Raw genomic sequence first — 17922 nt, forward strand, 5'->3', positions numbered from 1 at the left:
TGGTTTGTGGGCATGGCTTTTGGTGTGTCGGAGGTATGGTCAATTTGCATATTTGTCTATTATTAGGTAGGATGGTTACTAGAGGCCTGGTGCACGAATTCGTGTATGGGTTGGGTCCAGACGGCCCACCCAGATCGGGGCAATTTGGGGCAGGGCTGGCCGGGGCGAGGGGCTGTGGGCAGTTGGCAGGCCAGCCCCACCCTCTGGTCAAACTTCCGGTCAAGGGGACAATTTGCATATTAGCCTTTTATTATGTAGGACTAGGAGCCCGTTGCACGAAGTTTCGTGCAATAGATTTTCCTTCACCTGGCTGCCAGCACCAGTTATCCGCCAGCAGCAGTTTTCCTCTGGCCACCCGCCGATCAGAGCGCCTCCCGCCAGCACGATCGGCCACCCCGAGAGGAACTCCGATCGGGAGGTGCTCCGATCGGGCGGGTGGCCAGAGGAAAAATGCTGCTGACGGAAAACTGGTGCCGGCAGCCACGCAATCAGCCACCCGAGTTCCGCCACCAGCGTCTTCCGCAGCGCCGGCCTAAGCAGCGCCGGCCGTTTAAGCCCCGCCCCCCGCTCCTACCGCCAGCCAATCGGCCACCCTGAGTCCCGCCCCCTGCGCCTCCAGCCGGCCCAATCGTGGGCGTAGCGGAGTGATGGTAATTTGCATATTACCATTTTATTAGGTATGATAAGGCAGGGGTCCTCAAACTTTTTAAACAGGGGGGCCAGTTCACTGTCCCTCAGACCATTGGAGGGCCGGACTATAGTTTTAAAAAAACTATGAACAAATTCCTATGCACACTGCACATATCTTATTTTGAAGTAAAAAAACAAAACGGCAAAAACACCTGCATGTGGCCCGTGGGCCATAGTTTGAGGACGCCTGGGATAAGGCTTGTAAAGGTTCATCTGTTGCCAAATAGTAAATTTTAGTTTATTTACTATAGGCAGATTTTATAAATATCTTTGGTGAATTTAAAGTAATGGCACTTTAGCCCAGCGGGTGTGCCTTAGTGGTTGAGCATGGACCTGTGAACCCGGAGGCCACTATTTAATTCCCGGTCAGGGCACAATAGGTGACTCAAGAGAAAATACTTTACATATCAAAATATTTAGAGTCAATTTGGGGGAAATAGATGAAGTCTGACATTCTCAAATGTATTTGAAAAAAATGGTCCTCTTTGATCATTTCAAGTAAACCAAATGTGAAATGAAAGATGTCAGATCAGACTCTCACATATTGTGTTCTCTTCCTTGTGCCTCAAAAACCAACATAATTCATTCCTTGTTCTTTCTAAAAATTATGTAGTGGTAGTCACATAAACTAAATTTGTTAAATATAAAATACTATAAGTTTATTTTCCGAACAGTTTCATTTTTTAAAATAACAATTTAAAGCTGTGTATTTAAATATTTACTATAAAATGTCTGTTGTCATTTAAAATATATTCACTTTAAGGATACTTGTCTAGTACCAAATATCCCATATATTCACTTTTAAGGATACTTGTCTAGTACCAATTATCCCAAATATATTCACTTTTAAGGATACTTGTCTAGTACCAATTATCCCATCTGAACACAGCAACCTTCTGGAAACCATGTGAAAACTTCTTCATCTGGTGGCGTCAGAAGTAAAAAGGAATAAAGAGAGGAAGATCCAGAAATAATTTAACTGCTTCCGAGTTCCTCCCGGCCAGGCCTTCCTCATGCAGTTTTATTACTTGTTTTTAGTTGACATCCAAAGACAACAGGCAATAAACCCTGGACTACAGATCAGGAGTCTAGGCCCTGGATCCAGGCTGCCTCTGTCCACATTGCACCATTGCCACTTCCCGACTGCACCCTGTTGGGTAAATTAACCAACCCCGCTGTGTCCTCACCTGTGAAGTGGGGCAATACTAAGTGCACTTACCCCGCATGGCGTTGCTACAAGAACGGAGTTACAGACCTGTCAGAATGGCTATCATCAACAAATCAACAAACAGCAAGTTTTGGCGAGGATGTGGAAAAAGATAACCCTTGTGTACTGTTGGTGAGATTGCACATTTGTGCAGCCACCTCGGAAAACAGTATGGAGTTTCCTCAAAAAATTAAAAATAGAACTACCTTATGATCCAGCAACCTCATTCTGGGTATATATCCAAATAAATCCAAAGCACTGATTCGAAAAGATACATGCCCCCCTATATTCACTGTAGTGTTATTTACAATAGCTGAGCTAGGGAAGCAACCCAAGTAGCCATCAGTAGACTAGTGGATAAATGAGATGTGGTGTGCATACCGTGGAATATTACTAGGCCATAAAAAGGATGGAATCTTACCATTTGCAACAACATGGGTGGCCCAAGAAGATATTATGCTAAATGAAATGTCAGAGACATACAAATGCTATACGATTTCACTTATATGTGGAATCTAAAAAACAAAATAAATGCACAAACAAAACAGAAGCAGCCCTAGCCAGTTTGGCTCAGTGGATAGAGCGTCCACCCACGGACTAAAGAGTCCCAGGTTCGATTCCAGTCAAGGGCACGTACCTCTGTTGTAGGATCAACCCAGGAGGCAACCCATCACTATGTCCGTCTCTCTGTCTCTCCTTCCCGCCTCTGCCTCAAAGCTTTTTATTTCACTTTAAAATTATATCCTGAACAGAACAGCAGTGTGCTAATAATGTTTATCAACTGCTCCCGGTGGGACGGGGACAACATGGAGTGGAAGAAGCCCGGTTTGCCTTAGTTGCCAGTTTAGGTGGTGTACATACTCCCACCGTGGCTGACTTCCAGCTCCAATGGGCAATCGAAGATTGAAATAAAAATCAAGGCAAAAGCAATAACAATGACAAAGTAAAATTTATGACATAACTACAACCTCACAAAATAAACATGAGCCAAAAATGCCTCGTGCCCTTTGACCCTTTTATTCTCTAACTGAAAATTTAGCCGTAGGAAGTACGGTGGCTGGAGCCAGCTCCCTGCTGATTGTTACATTTTCAGGAATTTTATAAGCAGGTTGTTAAACATGACCATTATTCAAAAGTATCTATAATAATAAAAGGGTAATATGCTAATTAGACCAGACGTCTTCCGGATGTCCTTCCTGACAAAGCCGGGGCCAAGGGGGAAGCCAGCCCAGGTCCTGGGTGCCAGAGGAAAGCCGGTGCTGGCAGCCAGGGGAAGGAAGGCCTACTCTTGCACGAATTTTTGTGCATCCAGCCTCTAGTCATATATAAATTCATAATTTAAAAATCATTTTTAAAACAAAATTAATAAATGCTAAAAATGCATCACATGCTAAGTTTTCAAATTATATTGTACTATAATCCATGCTGTTTAGGTTTTTACAACTCCAGTGTGACTACACATTTCTTCCCAACTCTGCATTCAGTGACATCTGCTGGTGGTAAGAAACAATGTACCAGTAAGATTTCCTAGAGGATTTTAAATGTGAGTTTAGGAGTGCAGAGAATTGTTAATAGAGATGAGGAAACTACTGCTTTCCAGTGGAGGAGGCAGTGATTATATAGACAAGGAAGTAAGAAGGTGGTAGGTCAGTGGGTCATTAGGAAAACAAAATGGTAGAAGAATGGTAACAGGAAACGGGAAATAAAGTGTGACTATATTGGTGTGCTCAGAAAGTATACTGTGATTGTTAAGTGGGAAGAAAGCTAACCTGGAAGTGAAGGTATTCCTAGGTCACAGATTATTTAACTGTCTATGATGATGATGACAGCAGCAAGATGGCACGGCTTGGATTCCCACACTGCACACGCAAGTGCCTGGGCTGTCAGAGGGAACTCATGGGAGCACCGTGGGGTTCTTTGCATTTTCAAAGGGAACAGTGCTACGTGACATGCGTTGAACATGGCTTGAACTAGCTGTTCAAGTTATTAGCAGTTTCAACATTTGATAGTACTATATTTTTTTGATGATGTCATATATTTGCAAAGCTGGGTTTGGGGTGGCTGCAGGGATAAAAAACAAGTACCTCATGGAAATTAATGAAGAACAGGAAATGAGGGTCGTGGTGCCAGGGTTTGAGAAGTTATGCAGTGCCCAATGGGTTTACACATCCAATAAGTAATGGTGGTCATCCTATATAATAAAAGGCTAATATGCAAATTGTCCCCTCGGGAGTTCAACCGACCGGGGGTTCGACTGCTTGCTATGAGTGTACTGACCACCAGGAGGCAGCGCAGAACAAAGGGAGGCCCCGGCCAGCAGCCAGAAGGCCCCGATCGGCCCTGATCGCCGGCCAGGCCTAGGGACCCTACCTGTGCACGAATTTCGTGCACCGGGCCTCTAGTTTAAGAATAGAATGAAAATGTTACTTTCTACGTCAATTTATATGTTCAAATGGCTACTGAATTGTTAAAACACAAATACTTTTTAAGTTGTTAGGACCCGACTTCTTCCTGAAAAGAACTGTTTGGTGGTTTTATTGGTGGCTGTGGGGGTTCGTTCGTTTGTTTGTTTGTTGTGGCTTTTCAGGACCATGAAGAAATTGTGTAGACACTAAGGGGGCTGTGAACTGAATAGGAGCCCCTGGCTTCGACGTCAAACTCACCAAGAAGAAATGGGTGGAATTCTGGGTGCAGAGTACCACGAGACACAACCATAGTAAATGCAAAATAGATAGATAGATAGATAGATAGATAGATAGATAGATAAATGTTGTATTGAACCTAGAAAGAGGGATTAAAGGTAAGAAGTTAAGTACAAGAGAAAAAATAAAAAGTAATGGTGTGTGCAGCACTACTTGTAAAAGCAAAAGAATGGAAACAATCCAAATGCCTGAAATAGAAGGCTAACTGAATAAACTGTGGGACAACATATGATGTGCAACTTTGAGAGAAATAAAGAATATCGCTGCAGCCAAAACCGGTTTGGCTCAGTGGATAGAGCGTCGGTCTGCGGACTGAGGGGTCCCGGGTTCGATTCCGGTCAAGGGCATGTACCTTGGTTGCGGGCACATCCCCGGTGGGGGGTGTGCAGGAGGCAGCTGGTCGATGTTTCTCTCTCATCGATGTTTCTAACTCTCTATCCCTCTCCCTGCCTCTCGGTAAAAAAATTAATAAATAAAAAAAAGAATATCGCTGCACACTACTGTGCAATGATCTCCGAGATATTAGATAAGAAAATCAAACTGGAGGAAAGTATTTATTTTATATCATCATTTATCTAAAAACAGTGTAGGTTATAAATATTTACCTAAACCTTTGCTTATTTTTTAATTCCTAGAAGGGATAGACCAGGAGAATCAAGGAAATTCTACCCTTTGGATCTCAGCAAGGCAAATGGTTGACTCTAGAGAAGAGGAATTGTGGATTCCACATACGGAGACCAGCTAGGGAGAGCCAGTCATCCAACAAATATTTAATGAGCACCTACTGTGTGTCAGACTCTCGGAATACAATGAAGGAAAGACTCCCAACTGCGAAAGGTAGGCACACAGACAAATAATAATAAATACAAGGAAATAGGCAAACTGAACAGACAGAATGCTCAGGACAAGGATGGGGGAGGGGGCTCACTACCTCTCAGGGTGGGTACCGAGGCGCTAAGGCAGGCTTAGCATTGCCCTTTGTTTGTTTCTTGTCCCTCGTACAGCAGGCATTACCCTACCACTCAGCCGGGGCTCGGCCTTAGGTCCCTTTCTGCACTGCACTCCAGGCACCTGCCATCTACCAGGGTTGGTCATAACACCGGATCATGTTGCCAACCTGGTTTTAGAGTCTGATGATCCACGGCAAAGGGTGAAGGACTCAATTTTATGCACATCTAAAAAACTGAAGAAGGATAAATTAGCTAATTGTACAGTTGGCTGTGGAACAACACAGGTTTGAACTGCCTGGGTCCACTTATATGCAAATTCTTTTCAATAAATACTGTAAATTTGTAAATAAATAAATAAATAAATATAACAGGAAAAAATAAATAGAGCCCGGCCAATGTGGCTCAGTGGTTGAGCATCAACCTATGAACCAGGAGGTTGAGGTTCAATTCCTGGTCAGGGCACATGGCGGGGTTTTGGGTTCCATCCCCAGAAGGGGGCGTGCTAAAGGCAACCAATCAATAATTCTCTCTCATCATTGATGTTTCTATCTCTTTCTCCCTGTCTCTTCCTCTCTGAAATTGATAAAAACATATTAAAAGTACCACAGCTTTAAAAAAATATATTTTTAAAAATAAGTAGAATTTTAAAAAGCAATTATATGATTAGACTTCAAGCTTCCTTTTAAGTTGTAGAAAGCCCAACAGATGGTCGTCCACAACAACAAAAAATGGATGATCTACAAAAATCACAACTTCTCCTGCACTCATTGGAGAACTGAGTTCATAAGGCCACAAACTAAGTAAAAATATAAAGGAAATCAGCCCTGGCTGGTGTGGCTCAGTGGCTGAGCACTGGCCGGCGGACTGAAGGGTCCCAGGTTCGATTCTGGCCAAGGGCACGTGCTGGGGTTGCTGGCTGGATCCCCAGTAGGGGGAGTGCAGGGGGCAGCCGATCCATGGTTCTCTCTCATCATGCTTCTATCTCTCTTCCGCTCTGAAATCAATAAGGATACATTTAAAATCCATACTGTGTGTCTAAGGGACACTTCCTCCTGGGACGGGCTCCACCGGATGCCCCAGAAGCTGGGAGGGAAACTCGGCTAAATCAGCCCCTGATGTTTTGAAGTTAGACGTGAGCCGGCGTGAGAGGACAGGACCTGTGGGAGCCACACACACAGGGGAGCCAGGGCAGGAGGTCTGAGCCAGCCGCCCTCGCCCTGCACACCCGGGCCGGGGACCAGCCCCCCGAAGGACCCAGACAGAGTCCGCGGAGAACCGCACACCCGGACAGTCCGCGGCGGCTAAGAAATGGAGATAACGGGCTCCAACAGGGAAACGGCGGGCACAGAGGACGCCACCGGCAAGTCCTGTGTCATGTTAACAGAAGAAATACTGTTAACGCACACACTTCTCAAGAATGTGGAGAGGGCCCTGGCCGGTGTGGCTCAGTGGATAGAGCGTCGGCCTGCGGACTCAAGGGTCCCGGGTTCGATTCCGTTCAAGGGCACGTACCTTGGTGTGCAGGAGGCAGCTGATCGATGTTTCTCTCTCATCGATGTTTCTAACTCTCTATCCCTCTCCCTTCCTCTCTGTAAAAAATCAATAATATCTATATCTATAGATATATAGATAGATAGATATGAAGAAACACACACACACACACACACATGTGAAGAAACACATCCCAACTGACTGTATGAAGCCATTACCCTGACACCAAAAAGACGCTGCAAGAAAATAAAGCCCGAAAACCAGCCCGGAATCTCTTGCCCGTCCCCAGGTTTTGGGTAACTTTCCCCAGAGGAGCGCTAGTGCACATGGTGTGGGAGGCACGAAACTAAAAAGTTACTCCTTTATCTGAGGTTCCCATTCAACGGGGCATCACTCTGGGGGGGCATCACTCTGGGGGGGCATCAATTGTTAACCTGAGACCAAACCAACAAAACGTGACCAGGTGGGTGCAGCTCCGCCCCAGCAACCGCTCCCTGGAGTCACTGAGAAGTCCCATCTCCCCGCGCCCCTCTCCCCGAGCTGCCCGCTGGGGGCGCCCACACTCACGGTCTCGGGGCGCGCGGGGAGCGGGGAGCGGGTCACAGAGCGCTTCTCCGCGGCGCCGCCAGGGGCCGCTCCCACCTCACCGCCCGGCTCCGGCTCGCGCGCCCGGAGCAGCAGTGCGCACGCGCCCACGCCAGACCGAACTGCGCAGGCGTCCCAGCGAGCGCGCAGGCGCCGTCGGAGGGGCTCCGGGCCGGGAGCGGAGGTGGGCGGGGCCGGGGAGCGTGTCCGCGCGGGCCCCGGGGCTGCGGGCGCTGTGCTCCATGGAGGTGCCGGCCCGGGAGTCCCGCCCCGAGGACGGCGCGGGCCCGGCTGCCCCCGGCAGAGGGGACCTGAGCAGCAGGGTGAGTGCGGGCGGCGCGGGAGGGCCCGGGGCTGGGAGCGGGCGCCAGGGCCCCGCAGGCCCACCGCGCAGCACGGCCGGTCCCGGCTGGCCCGGCTGCCTCGCTCCTTTAGAAGAAGATGATTTCAGAGGAGGGGGGCGGGGGGCGGGGAGAAACATCCGTGGTGAGGGAGACTCAGGGGTCGGCCGCCTCCCGCGCCCCCCACCGGCGAGCCCGGAGCGGGATGGAGCCGTGACCTCCTGGCTCGGGGTCCGCGCTCAGCCCCGGAGCCAGCGGGAGGGGCAGCCTGCTCCTCCTGTTCCCGGCTCTGCGGGCTCCTGTGGAGGGGGACCCCGAAACCCGCCACAGCACCCAACCGGCAGCGGGCGGAGATTTGGGTGGGAGGAAACTTCGAGAAATACGGCCCGTCCAGGCCGGAAAGCGGCACCTCCATCCCTCCAGGAACTCGGCAGCCGCCCTCGCCGTCCACCCGGAAGTCGCACCCATCTGCTGCTGAAGCTCCTGCCACAGGTCCCTTCACCCATTACCTGGTGGCTGGGTGATGGGTGAAGGGACATGTGGCAGGAGCACCCCCAGCACGTCACCCTCACAGGCTCCCACGGGCCAAACAAACAAGAAGTATGTGGAAGTGGCCGCAAAAAACAAAAGCTTCCATTTTCATCGAAACGTAGGTTTGTTTCGATAGAGACATGCGGAATGCAAAGGGCTGAAATAAGGGAGTCGTCGTTAACATAAAATAATATTTTAATTAAAATATTTTTTCTTTAACATTCACTTACCAGACACTGAATAACTGCACAAATTAATAAGTATATGCAAATAAACCTATTTTTCTTGTTCTCCGAAAGCGAACTATTTCCCGTTGCGCACACCAAACGAGTCAGTCCAAGACTAATGACGTGGCCATCGGCTGCTAAGATATTCGCTGCTGGTATTAGTGGAGAGACATGGTGCGCCTGAGAGTAGGGGAAATGAATGCAACACGATTCTAGTAATCAGTCATCAGCGAACGTTGTAGTTTGTTGTTAATAATTATGTGTAACAGGATATTGTAAAAATTAAGTTAAGGAATTTTTACTAAAACGTTTCTTACATCCCGTTATACCGGCTGGGCCGCAAAACTATTTGTTGTGGGCCGGAGTTTGACATGCCTGGTGTACACCCTTACCGGCCTTCACCAGCCGCCTCATCTGCCGCCATCCTGAGCCCTCCAGGGCTCCTAACTGGTCTCTCATCCGTGTTCCCTCCTTCCGGTCTGTTCTCCACTTTAGCCAGAGCAGTGATCCTAAAACACATAGCTGATTGTCACTCTTCTACCCAAAAGAAGGGGGAGGGGAGAGAGGAGCCAATATCATACCTGACCTGCCACTGACAGCCAAAACCTTTTCAAAATGTATTGGAGTTGGGGGTGGCTGTGGCCATTCAGGGATGGGATGCCCTGGATTCTTGGTTCTCTCCTGAACGAATAGTTCTATCTCGGGCAGGTCTCTGGTCCCCGTGTCAGTTTCCTCGTTTCCTTGAAGTGAAGAGAAATAGATGTATACCTGCCATTTCTAAAGTGAATGGGAAAGCATTGTTCAAACACAGGTTTCAAGGTTGTACAAATTGGGTCTTGGAATTCAAGCCCACATAGTTATTATACTGACTGTGAACTGGAGAGACAGGGGAACACACTCCTGGGAGGGGTAAATTTTCAAAACCGCACAGGCCACGCTGATGACTCCATGGCAAGCCACTTACACTGGAGTGTGGCGGAGCCCTGGGGTATGTGAGGTCGGGCAGAGATCGTCAGCGGGGTTTAGAGGTCATGTTCACAAAGTAGCCACCGTTACTGAAGAGCGTTAGAAAAAACCTTCCTTCCCACTTAGTGGGGCCCTTTCTCCTGCTCAGAAGTGAGGCCGCCTTCGCCTGCCAGCGCTGTGCTAGTCTTAAAGCAGAGATGGAGGGTGAGAGGTCTTACCGCCCCAGGTAGGGCATTTAGTACTAGCTTGCTCCGAATGCCCAGCTGCACCATTTCGTGCATAAATCATGAAAAGCATTGGTTTGGGGTGGGAGAGTAGTCCGCTCTTTCCATTTGCTAATTTTTATTTTTAAAAGTTAAAACATAACTTAAAAGAAATCATTTGAAAACGGGTGCATTTTGTCTGTTTTAAGCAAAGTGTATACACTGGCCTTGCATGTGCCCATTACCAATACGAAACCCTGCGTCTGGGCTCAGTGGGCAGGACAGCACTTGGTGAGCCCAATGCTGTGTCCTCTGCCACTTCCCCACACCTGCACCTCCCACAGCCGCTGCTCAGAAGACTGTCCCACAGGCTGGCCATCTCAGCAATCAGCCCAGTTAGCCCATTGTCCCATCTCTACTTCTAATGAGCACCCAGGGAGCGGACTTTGATTTAAGAAGTTTTTCTTTATCTCAATAGATTAAAGAACAAAAAATTGTTGTGGATGAACTTTCTAACCTGAAGAAGAACAGGGTGAGTATTAAAGGGGAGCGGGCCTAAGCCGTCAGTCAGACATCCCCTGAGGGTTCCCAGACTGTGAGGGCGCAGGCCATGCTAAGGGACCCCCCCACACACACACCCCAGTACATGAATTTAGTGCACCGGGACTCTAGGTGATTTATAATAGTTAAAAGTTGGTAACACCTTAAATAAACTGTAATATGTTTTACCCATACAGTAATTTTGTAAAAGAACACATATAAGAAAAATGTTGTCAATATATTGTTCATTGATAAAAAGCAAGTTAGAAATCTGTAGTTGTAGGAGCCTGTTTTTGTTAAAGAAAAATGGTATATGCAGAGAAAAAAGCATCTCACCTCAAAGTTAATGGTAGCAATGGCAGGATAATGAGTAACTTTGTTTCTTATTATGTGAAGGTACTGTTCTGAATGTTACTGAAATTCAAGAATAAGTAATGACAGGGTTCAGAGTTTTAACATTTGCTGCTTTTTAGATCAAATCGTAATATTAGCCTAAATTGTGTTTTGCAGAAAGTATACAGGCAGCAACAGAACAGCAACATATTCTTTCTTGCCGACCGAACAGAAATGCTTTCTGAAAGCAAAAGTAAGTTTTTTTGCTGTACTATATGGAAATGCACAGAATATAGGATTCTGTAGAATTTCATGGCAGTCCCTAAAATGTCCTATCTGCATCTGAATGTTGAAGTATTTATCTAAAGATTGGGCGATGGTACACCTGTTAATAAAATCAGTGCAGTGGTTTGGTTTTCTTCAAGTTAGCCTTCCAAAGATGAGTTTATGGTAAAGATAAAATCTGGTAGAAATACAAGGATGTGTTAGACAGCACTGATTACTGACATGTGCTTTAGAGTTTGAGATGATCTAGATAGAAACTATTCTACCACTTTCCAAAACCTTTGTGACTTCGCATGAATTACTTTGAGCCTCCAAAGTCCGGTGGGATTTAAATGAGGTGGTCTATGTAAAGTGCATAGCCCAGCGCCTGGGCCAAAATAAGCATTTAACGTACAGAAACTAGTTTTCTAAGAGGGTAACATTCATCGTGAGAAGCCTGTTGTAAACTATTAATTTGCACTAACACACTGCATTGTACTCAAATGGTTTGATCTTGGTAATTGTCATCCTGTGAATTACTAGGTTTATTTATTTTACTTAATATTCTTCTCCATCCCCCCCACAGATATATTGGATGAGCTGAAAAAAGAATACCAAGAAATAGAAAACTCAGAGAAGACCAAGATCAAGAAATAGTCCACCTGAATTCACGTAACCATGTGTGGCATTTGTTGTTCTGTCAGCTTTTCTCTTGAACATTTCAGCAAAGATTTGAAAGAGGATTTGCTGTGTAACCTTCAACGACGGGGACCCGATAGTAGCAGACAGCTGGTAAGGTCGGATGCTGACTACCAGTGTTTGTTTTCGGGTCACGTCCTTCACCTGCGAGGTGCGTTGACTGCCCAGCCGCTGGAAGGTGAGAGGGGCGACGTGTTCCTGTGGAATGGAGAAGTCTTCAGCGGAGTGCAGGTGGAAGCCGAAGAGAATGACGCTCAGATAATGTTTAACTGTCTCTCCTCGTGTCAGGATGAGTCTGACATTTTGTCGCTCTTCTCGGAAGTTCAGGGTCCTTGGTCTTTTATTTATTATCAAGCGTCTCACCACCACCTGTGGTTTGGGAGGGATTTCTTTGGCCGCCGGAGCTTGCTGTGGCATTTTGGTAACTTGGGCATGAGTTTCTGCCTCTCTTCAGTTGGCTCCCACACATCGGAAGTGGCCAACCAATGGCGAGAAGTTCCAGCATCTGGAATTTTCAGAATCGATCTCAAATCTACTTCCATCTGCAAATCTGTGGTTTTAAAACTGTATCCGTGGAGATCCATTTCTAAGGAGAATGTTACCAGAGAATGTGACGAGCGCCTGACTCGGGCTTCAGCCAGCCTGCCGCCGTTCGTATCAGTGGCAGCAAACGAAGCCACGCTGTGTCTGAAAGAGCCTGTGGCTCCTCTCAATGTGCTGCTGCCACCAGCTCCAGCTGCTGCTCCCCGCGCTGGCGTTTCCAGCAGCCGGCCCTCCGCAGAGACGCTGCGGGCCTTGCTGACGGACGGGCACACGCAGGAGGTGGTGGGGCAGTTCATCGCTGTCCTGAGCAGCGCAGTCAGGAGGCGAGTCTTGTGTTTGCCTCGGGAGGGAGACCTGCCCCCGAGCGCAGTTTTGGAACCTCGTGACCGGAAAGCAAAGGTTGCAATCCTGTTCTCCGGGGGTGTTGACTCCATGGTCATTGCAGCCCTTGCTGACCGTCACGTTCCTTTAGATGAACCCATTGACCTGCTGAACGTGGCTTTCATCACTAAAGAAAAGGCCACCCCAGCCAGTTCTAGCAACAAAGGGAGGAAACAGGGAAATGGTGAAATGCTGTCTGAGGAATCGACCCCAGATGCTGCTGCCGGACCTGAAAAGTGGGCCGGTGCCCCCGACCGAGCCACGGGCCGAGCGGGCCTGAAGGAGCTGCAAGCCGCTAGCCCGGCCCGGGCGTGGAATCTGGTCGAAATTAACGTTTCTCTGGAAGAACTGCAGGAGCTGAGAAGAGCTCGCATATGCCACCTGGTCCAGCCCTCGGACACGGTGCTGGACGACAGCATCGGCTGTGCCGTCTGGTTCGCTGCCCGGGGAGCTGGCTGCCTCGTGGCCCCGGGGGGCGTGAGGCCGTATCGGAGCCCGGCAAAGGTGCGGCCGCATCTCTCCCCCCGTTTCTCAGCCCTGCTCTCGCCCTCGCAGCTTTTGGCATTCAGGGTGTAAAAATAAAGCATATTTTAGTTGCATTTAAACTACAACGCAATGCATAGGACTTTTTAAAGTTTGGGCATATTTTACTATCTTAACGACTTTGTCTAGTGGTTCTTCTCTGAAAACGTGATCGTTGAGGTGGTAACTTTGAGCTTTGCATGTATCTTCCTCTCCGTACTGCGTGGTGATGGCAGCTCAATGCGGGTTTCTTTAACCGTCACAGGTCGTGCTGACGGGGATCGGGGCGGACGAGCAGCTCGCAGGCTACTCGCGCCATCGTGCCCGCTTTCAGACGCATGGCCTGGCGGGACTGAACAAGGAGATTGAGATGGAGCTGGCTCGGATCTCTTCTAGAAACCTTGGTCGTGATGACAGAGTGATTGGTGATCATGGAAAAGAGGCAAGGTAACGGGAGTCTGTGTGAGTTTGTAAAAACAATAGACTGTAAAGGGAGACTTTGGGTTCCTTGTTTTCCTCTGGAGACTGTTCATAACCGTGGCAACAATGATGTCGGGTTTATAGCAAACACAGCAGCAAGGGACGATGTGTCATTTGGTTGTGAAAAGAAGGAGAAATTTGTTCTGGTGGTTAATTTACTATGTGGCAGTTGACTACAAGGACACAGCATGCAGGAGCAGGTGTCCAAGCAAGCTTGTGGGGTTTGGAGCATCGTAACACAGCCACTCTGAGACTTCCTCCTTGTCTCTCTCACTCCTTTCCTGCTTTCACGGGACTCTGGTTTCCTTTATACCTTTGTCATTCTCACATTGCCAGTTCTGACACGTGAAATTTTGACCACTATATCATTATTCTAATCATCTTCAAGTTTTCATTATAAAGAGAGAATGCCACAATACAAAGTCTGTAAAATGTTTTCCTTTTGAAGGGTGTATGTGTGTGAGAGAGAGAGAAAGAGAGAGAGAGAGAGAGAGAGAGAGGAGAAAAATAGTACCCTCAAAAATTTTATACTATAAATTTTAATATAGTGAATAAAATGCAGAAGAAGTAATTATAACAGGTTGATTTTATTTTTTAATAGTGTTGTATTTATCTGTTTATTCTAGATTTCCTTTCCTGGATGAAAATGTTGTCTCCTTTCTAAATTCCCTACCAGTTTGGGAAAAGGCAAACTTGACTTTACCCCGAGGGACTGGCGAGAAACTGATTTTGCGTCTTGCAGCCATGGAACTCGGCCTCACAGCCTCTGCTCTGCTGCCGAAACGGGCCATGCAGTTTGGATCCAGAATTGCAAAACTGGAAAAGAGGAACGAAAAGGCATCTGATAAGTGTGGAAGGCTCCAAGTCATTTCCTTAGAAAACCTTTCCATTGAGAAGGAGACTAAAACACAATGTCCACAATGTAATAACATTCACTAAATAACGATTACACAAAAATAAAACACTGCTCTATTATTGTATAATATGGTAATTTTAGAATTCACTGTGCAGCTTAACATAACCAATCTAGTCATATTGACAGACTACAGAAAGAATGATTATGCCTGAAAGAACAACTTGGAGGTTTTAAACCGATATTGCCATTGCTTTGAACTCTTCACGGAAATGTCCCGCCAGCAACACTGAACAAGGCGGCCTTTACTGACTTCATGTAGCTCCATCCAAACATAACTCCGTTTGTTGTTGTCAGGGTCATGGTGTACATGGCGTACAGGGACCCTATTGACATGTGAGAGAACTAAGGTTCAAACGTTGCTTGAGGTTCACACTCCTGAGCAATACTTGGTACTTCTGTTACATCTCTTCAGGCAACTCATTTTCTCGCTCAGACCCTTGAGGACTCAAACATTCTCCTGTCCCACAAATGCCTACCTCCAGCTCCTTCACAGGCAGCCCGTCCCCAGGCCGAGAGCCGCCTCCGCCTTCCGACCCCAGGACTTGGACTCACTGCAGTGCCCTCTCCTTTCTCCCTCTCGCCTTTAGGAAGGGGAATGGCGATCCCCCGTCAAAGGCTGGGCCTCCGCATCTCAGCCCTCCCTGCCCTTCAGGAGCTTCACGCTCCTCCCGCCAACGTTTTTTTAGCCTCCCCACTGTTGGATCCTCCTCTCATTATCTAGAATATTCCAGCCTACAGCCATTTGAAATGCACGGCCCTGGACCTCCTCTTCCTTCCTTACCATCTCTCGCCTCCCACCCACACTCGCCCTCTCCACCTTTTCACTGACTCACCACTCCAGCGCGACATCCACCCACATTTTTCAGCTGTGACCATACGAAGGTCACTGTTAGGGATCTGTCCCCAGTTAGGGCTGACACACTTTCTGGGATGGACATACTTTGATTCTTTCAATCATAGAAAAATTAGGATACGTGTACAACAAACATTTCTGTCAAAGACTTTCACATGCCCTGAATTGATTCCCTGGTGAATGCAATGTTCAAACCAGATTTAGGTATTAACCTGAGTAGCTTTCCTCTCCACCTAAAGGCAGACAACTTCAAGTGCCTGACATTGAGCACTGATCTGACATTGCTCCATGTTGGGAGGGGGTAGACTAAGGTTGGCCCGAGCAGCCTAGAGGTGCGTGTGATAATCGTTACAATACTACAGTTCGGTACTGAGAGCAGCTGTCATTTACATAGTGCGGCACGTGTCCGGCGCTATTCTGTGAGCTTTACTGGATTAACAATCTAGTTGGTTGAACCTCTAGGGAGTCTCCAGGTCATCTGCTCCAGCAGGTCTCTGCATGTTTGTTTTGCTTGTTGGTGTGTTGTTTTTTCTTTAGTCCCCAGAGGGCTGGTTGTTGACAGCCTTCTTGGTAATTAATCCCATAAACTCTGGGGAAAGTGCTACGTTAACCCTTACAGGAACGAGATTTGAGACACTTGGAACAAACCATCTGGGTACCTGAACAAAAAACTTCTAGAGGAATTCACATTTTTGTTCACGCTTCATAATTGCAAACATACAAGTCTCATAAGGAATGATTTTTTACATCCCTTGCCCTGGAACAACAATCATGCATTTATTTACCTCCATAGCAGCCGTTAAGAAGAAACAACAGGCTGAACATGGGGTCACTGGTGTTCAGCTCCACCAAGACTTAGCGAACCCAGTTTCAGCTCCACCTCTCCAGGAGTGGGGTTTTTAGGCCAATCAGTCTGGCATTTCCTGGTCAGCACTAGTGAGGCAAGCTGCCTGATGCGACCCCTGCCTTTCCCTGCGGAAGCTGACCTTGCTTGAAATGATCCATCCTCTTCACCTTCCGTCTACCGGCAAAAACTCCGCAGAGCTTCCTTCTGTTTGCTAGATTGGATACTGCCAACGCAGAATCCCTCAGTAATGCCAATTAGGTTTTAAAATTTACTAGGTTGAATTTTGGGGCTTTAAAATCGCTAAACTATAAAGGCCCTGGCCAGATAACTCAGTTAAAGCATCATCCTGATATGCCAGGGTTCGATCCCTGCTCAGGGATCATAGAGGAATCACCCAATGAATGCATAAATAAGTAGAACGACAAACCAACATTTCTCTCTCAAAATCAGTACATAAAGTTTTTTTTTAATCGCTAACATCTGATATGAGTAAGAGTAATTCTGCCCCACACAGTCCCCAGACACCTCCATGTTGCTAAGCTCAGTGAACAGTTCCCGTTCGCGTCTCCCTGGCCCTGGCAGTGAGGGTGGCCAGTCCCCGGTTCCTGAAACACTTCCCTTGGCTCCTGCCACCAATCCTGGCTTTGCCGCCGCCCTCCTGGCCACTTGCTTTGTCTGCTGACTGCACCCTCTCTACCTGACCTTTAAATAGCGGGTTCTCTGGGTCTCCATTCTGGGTTCTCAACTCTCTCCTCGCCCCTGGCGATTTCAGCCCTTCCCCTGGCTTCAACTACCCAAACCTCCCAAATGTATCTATCTAACCCCGCGGCTACAGTTAGCCAGACCCGAGTGTGTCAGGCCTAGCTGACATCTCTACCTGGTTATGTCACAGGTGCATCAAGGCCAATATGTCCACAACCCAACTCTGAAATCTAGCGCTGACCGCCTGTTGCTCTGAGCGACCTCACCTTCTTCTCAACATCCTGTCCACAGGCCCTCATTCCTTCTCAGGTCCACAGCCCCATCTCCAGCGCCTCCGCTCTAGCCTGTCCCCGGCCTCTGCGGCCACCACCCGAGCCTACGCTTTTGGAATGAAGTTCAAAATCCTTAACGCAGCAGCCCGCATGATCTGGCCCGCAGCTACCCCTGTGGCCTCCCTTGGTGCCCAGTTCTCTCTCTGTGCAAGGTTCTATTCAGTTTCTCAAAAATGGCCATTTCCTTCCCGAGTCAGTGCTTCAGCACCTGCTCCCCAGCCCTGTCCTTCCCCAGGTCTTCGCCTGAACAGCCCTTTCACCCCCGGCTCAGCTGAAGGTCCTCCTCTCCCAGCCCCGTCTCGGCCGGCTCCCCTTCCTGTGCCCGCTCATCCCACGTCTGTCACAGGGGAAACGCACCAGCGTGGGCACCGTCCCAGCAGGGCCCTGCCGCCGGGCGTCTGTGTTCCAGGGTCTCCAGGTCCCATCACAATAGGAGTTCCATCCTGGGAGGGAGAGCTGATGATGCGGGGCCCACCTGGGGCCTGAGAGCCTGGGCGTGGCCTCTGCCGGCTTCTGGTTGGCTGGTTGGCTGGTTGGCTGGTTGGTTAGCTGGCTGGTTGGTTAGCTGGCTGGTTGGCTGGCTGGTTGGTTAGTTGGCTGGTTGGCTGGCTGGCTGG

General features: G+C 48.1%; 3 protein-coding genes across 4 annotated transcripts in view; all 3 read left to right on the forward strand.

Moving 5' to 3' along the window:
- Positions 1-7801: 7801 nt before the first annotated feature.
- On the forward strand, positions 7802-11756 carry ASDURF (ASNSD1 upstream open reading frame). The gene is made up of 4 exons (XM_079781976.1): positions 7802-7948; positions 10372-10425; positions 10944-11019; positions 11617-11756. The coding sequence occupies exons 1-4, from the start codon at positions 7868-7870 to the stop codon at positions 11685-11687; spliced, it is 282 nt and encodes a 93-aa protein (XP_079638102.1). The 5' UTR covers positions 7802-7867; the 3' UTR covers positions 11688-11756.
- On the forward strand, positions 11683-16438 carry ASNSD1 (asparagine synthetase domain containing 1; the record flags this gene model as incomplete). Of its 2 annotated transcripts, none has more annotated exons than XM_079781975.1 (3): positions 11683-11822; positions 13441-13622; positions 14282-16438. In XM_079781975.1, the coding sequence occupies 3 exons, from the start codon at positions 11709-11711 to the stop codon at positions 14592-14594; spliced, it is 609 nt and encodes a 202-aa protein (XP_079638101.1). In that variant the 3' UTR covers positions 14595-16438. The 2 variants fall into 2 exon arrangements, with proteins under 2 accessions (XP_079638101.1, XP_079638100.1); XM_079781974.1 differs by having other exon boundaries at positions 11709-13157; positions 14282-15295.
- ANKAR (ankyrin and armadillo repeat containing) overlaps positions 13488-17922 on the forward strand; it is a 43487-nt gene continuing 39052 nt past the window's right edge. The window contains exon 1 of the mRNA XM_079781973.1: positions 13488-13622. The gene's annotated coding sequence lies outside the window, so the exon portion shown is untranslated. The remainder of the gene's footprint in view (positions 13623-17922) is intronic.

The sequence above is a fragment of the Cnephaeus nilssonii genome (assembly GCF_951640355.1).
Source record: "Cnephaeus nilssonii genome assembly, chromosome: 10".
NCBI lineage: Eukaryota > Metazoa > Chordata > Mammalia > Chiroptera > Vespertilionidae > Cnephaeus > Cnephaeus nilssonii.

Excerpts from the sequence above, each read along its gene's own strand:
- ASDURF (XM_079781976.1), top strand. The coding sequence starts at position 7,868 with ATGGAGGTGCCGGCCCGGGAGTCCCGCCCCGAGGACGGCGCGGGCCCG. Across the intron at positions 10,426-10,943 it reads CTAACCTGAAGAAGAACAGG|AAAGTATACAGGCAGCAACA; the intron begins GTGAGTATTAAA and ends TGTGTTTTGCAG. Across the intron at positions 11,020-11,616 it reads AATGCTTTCTGAAAGCAAAA|ATATATTGGATGAGCTGAAA; the intron begins GTAAGTTTTTTT and ends TCCCCCCCACAG.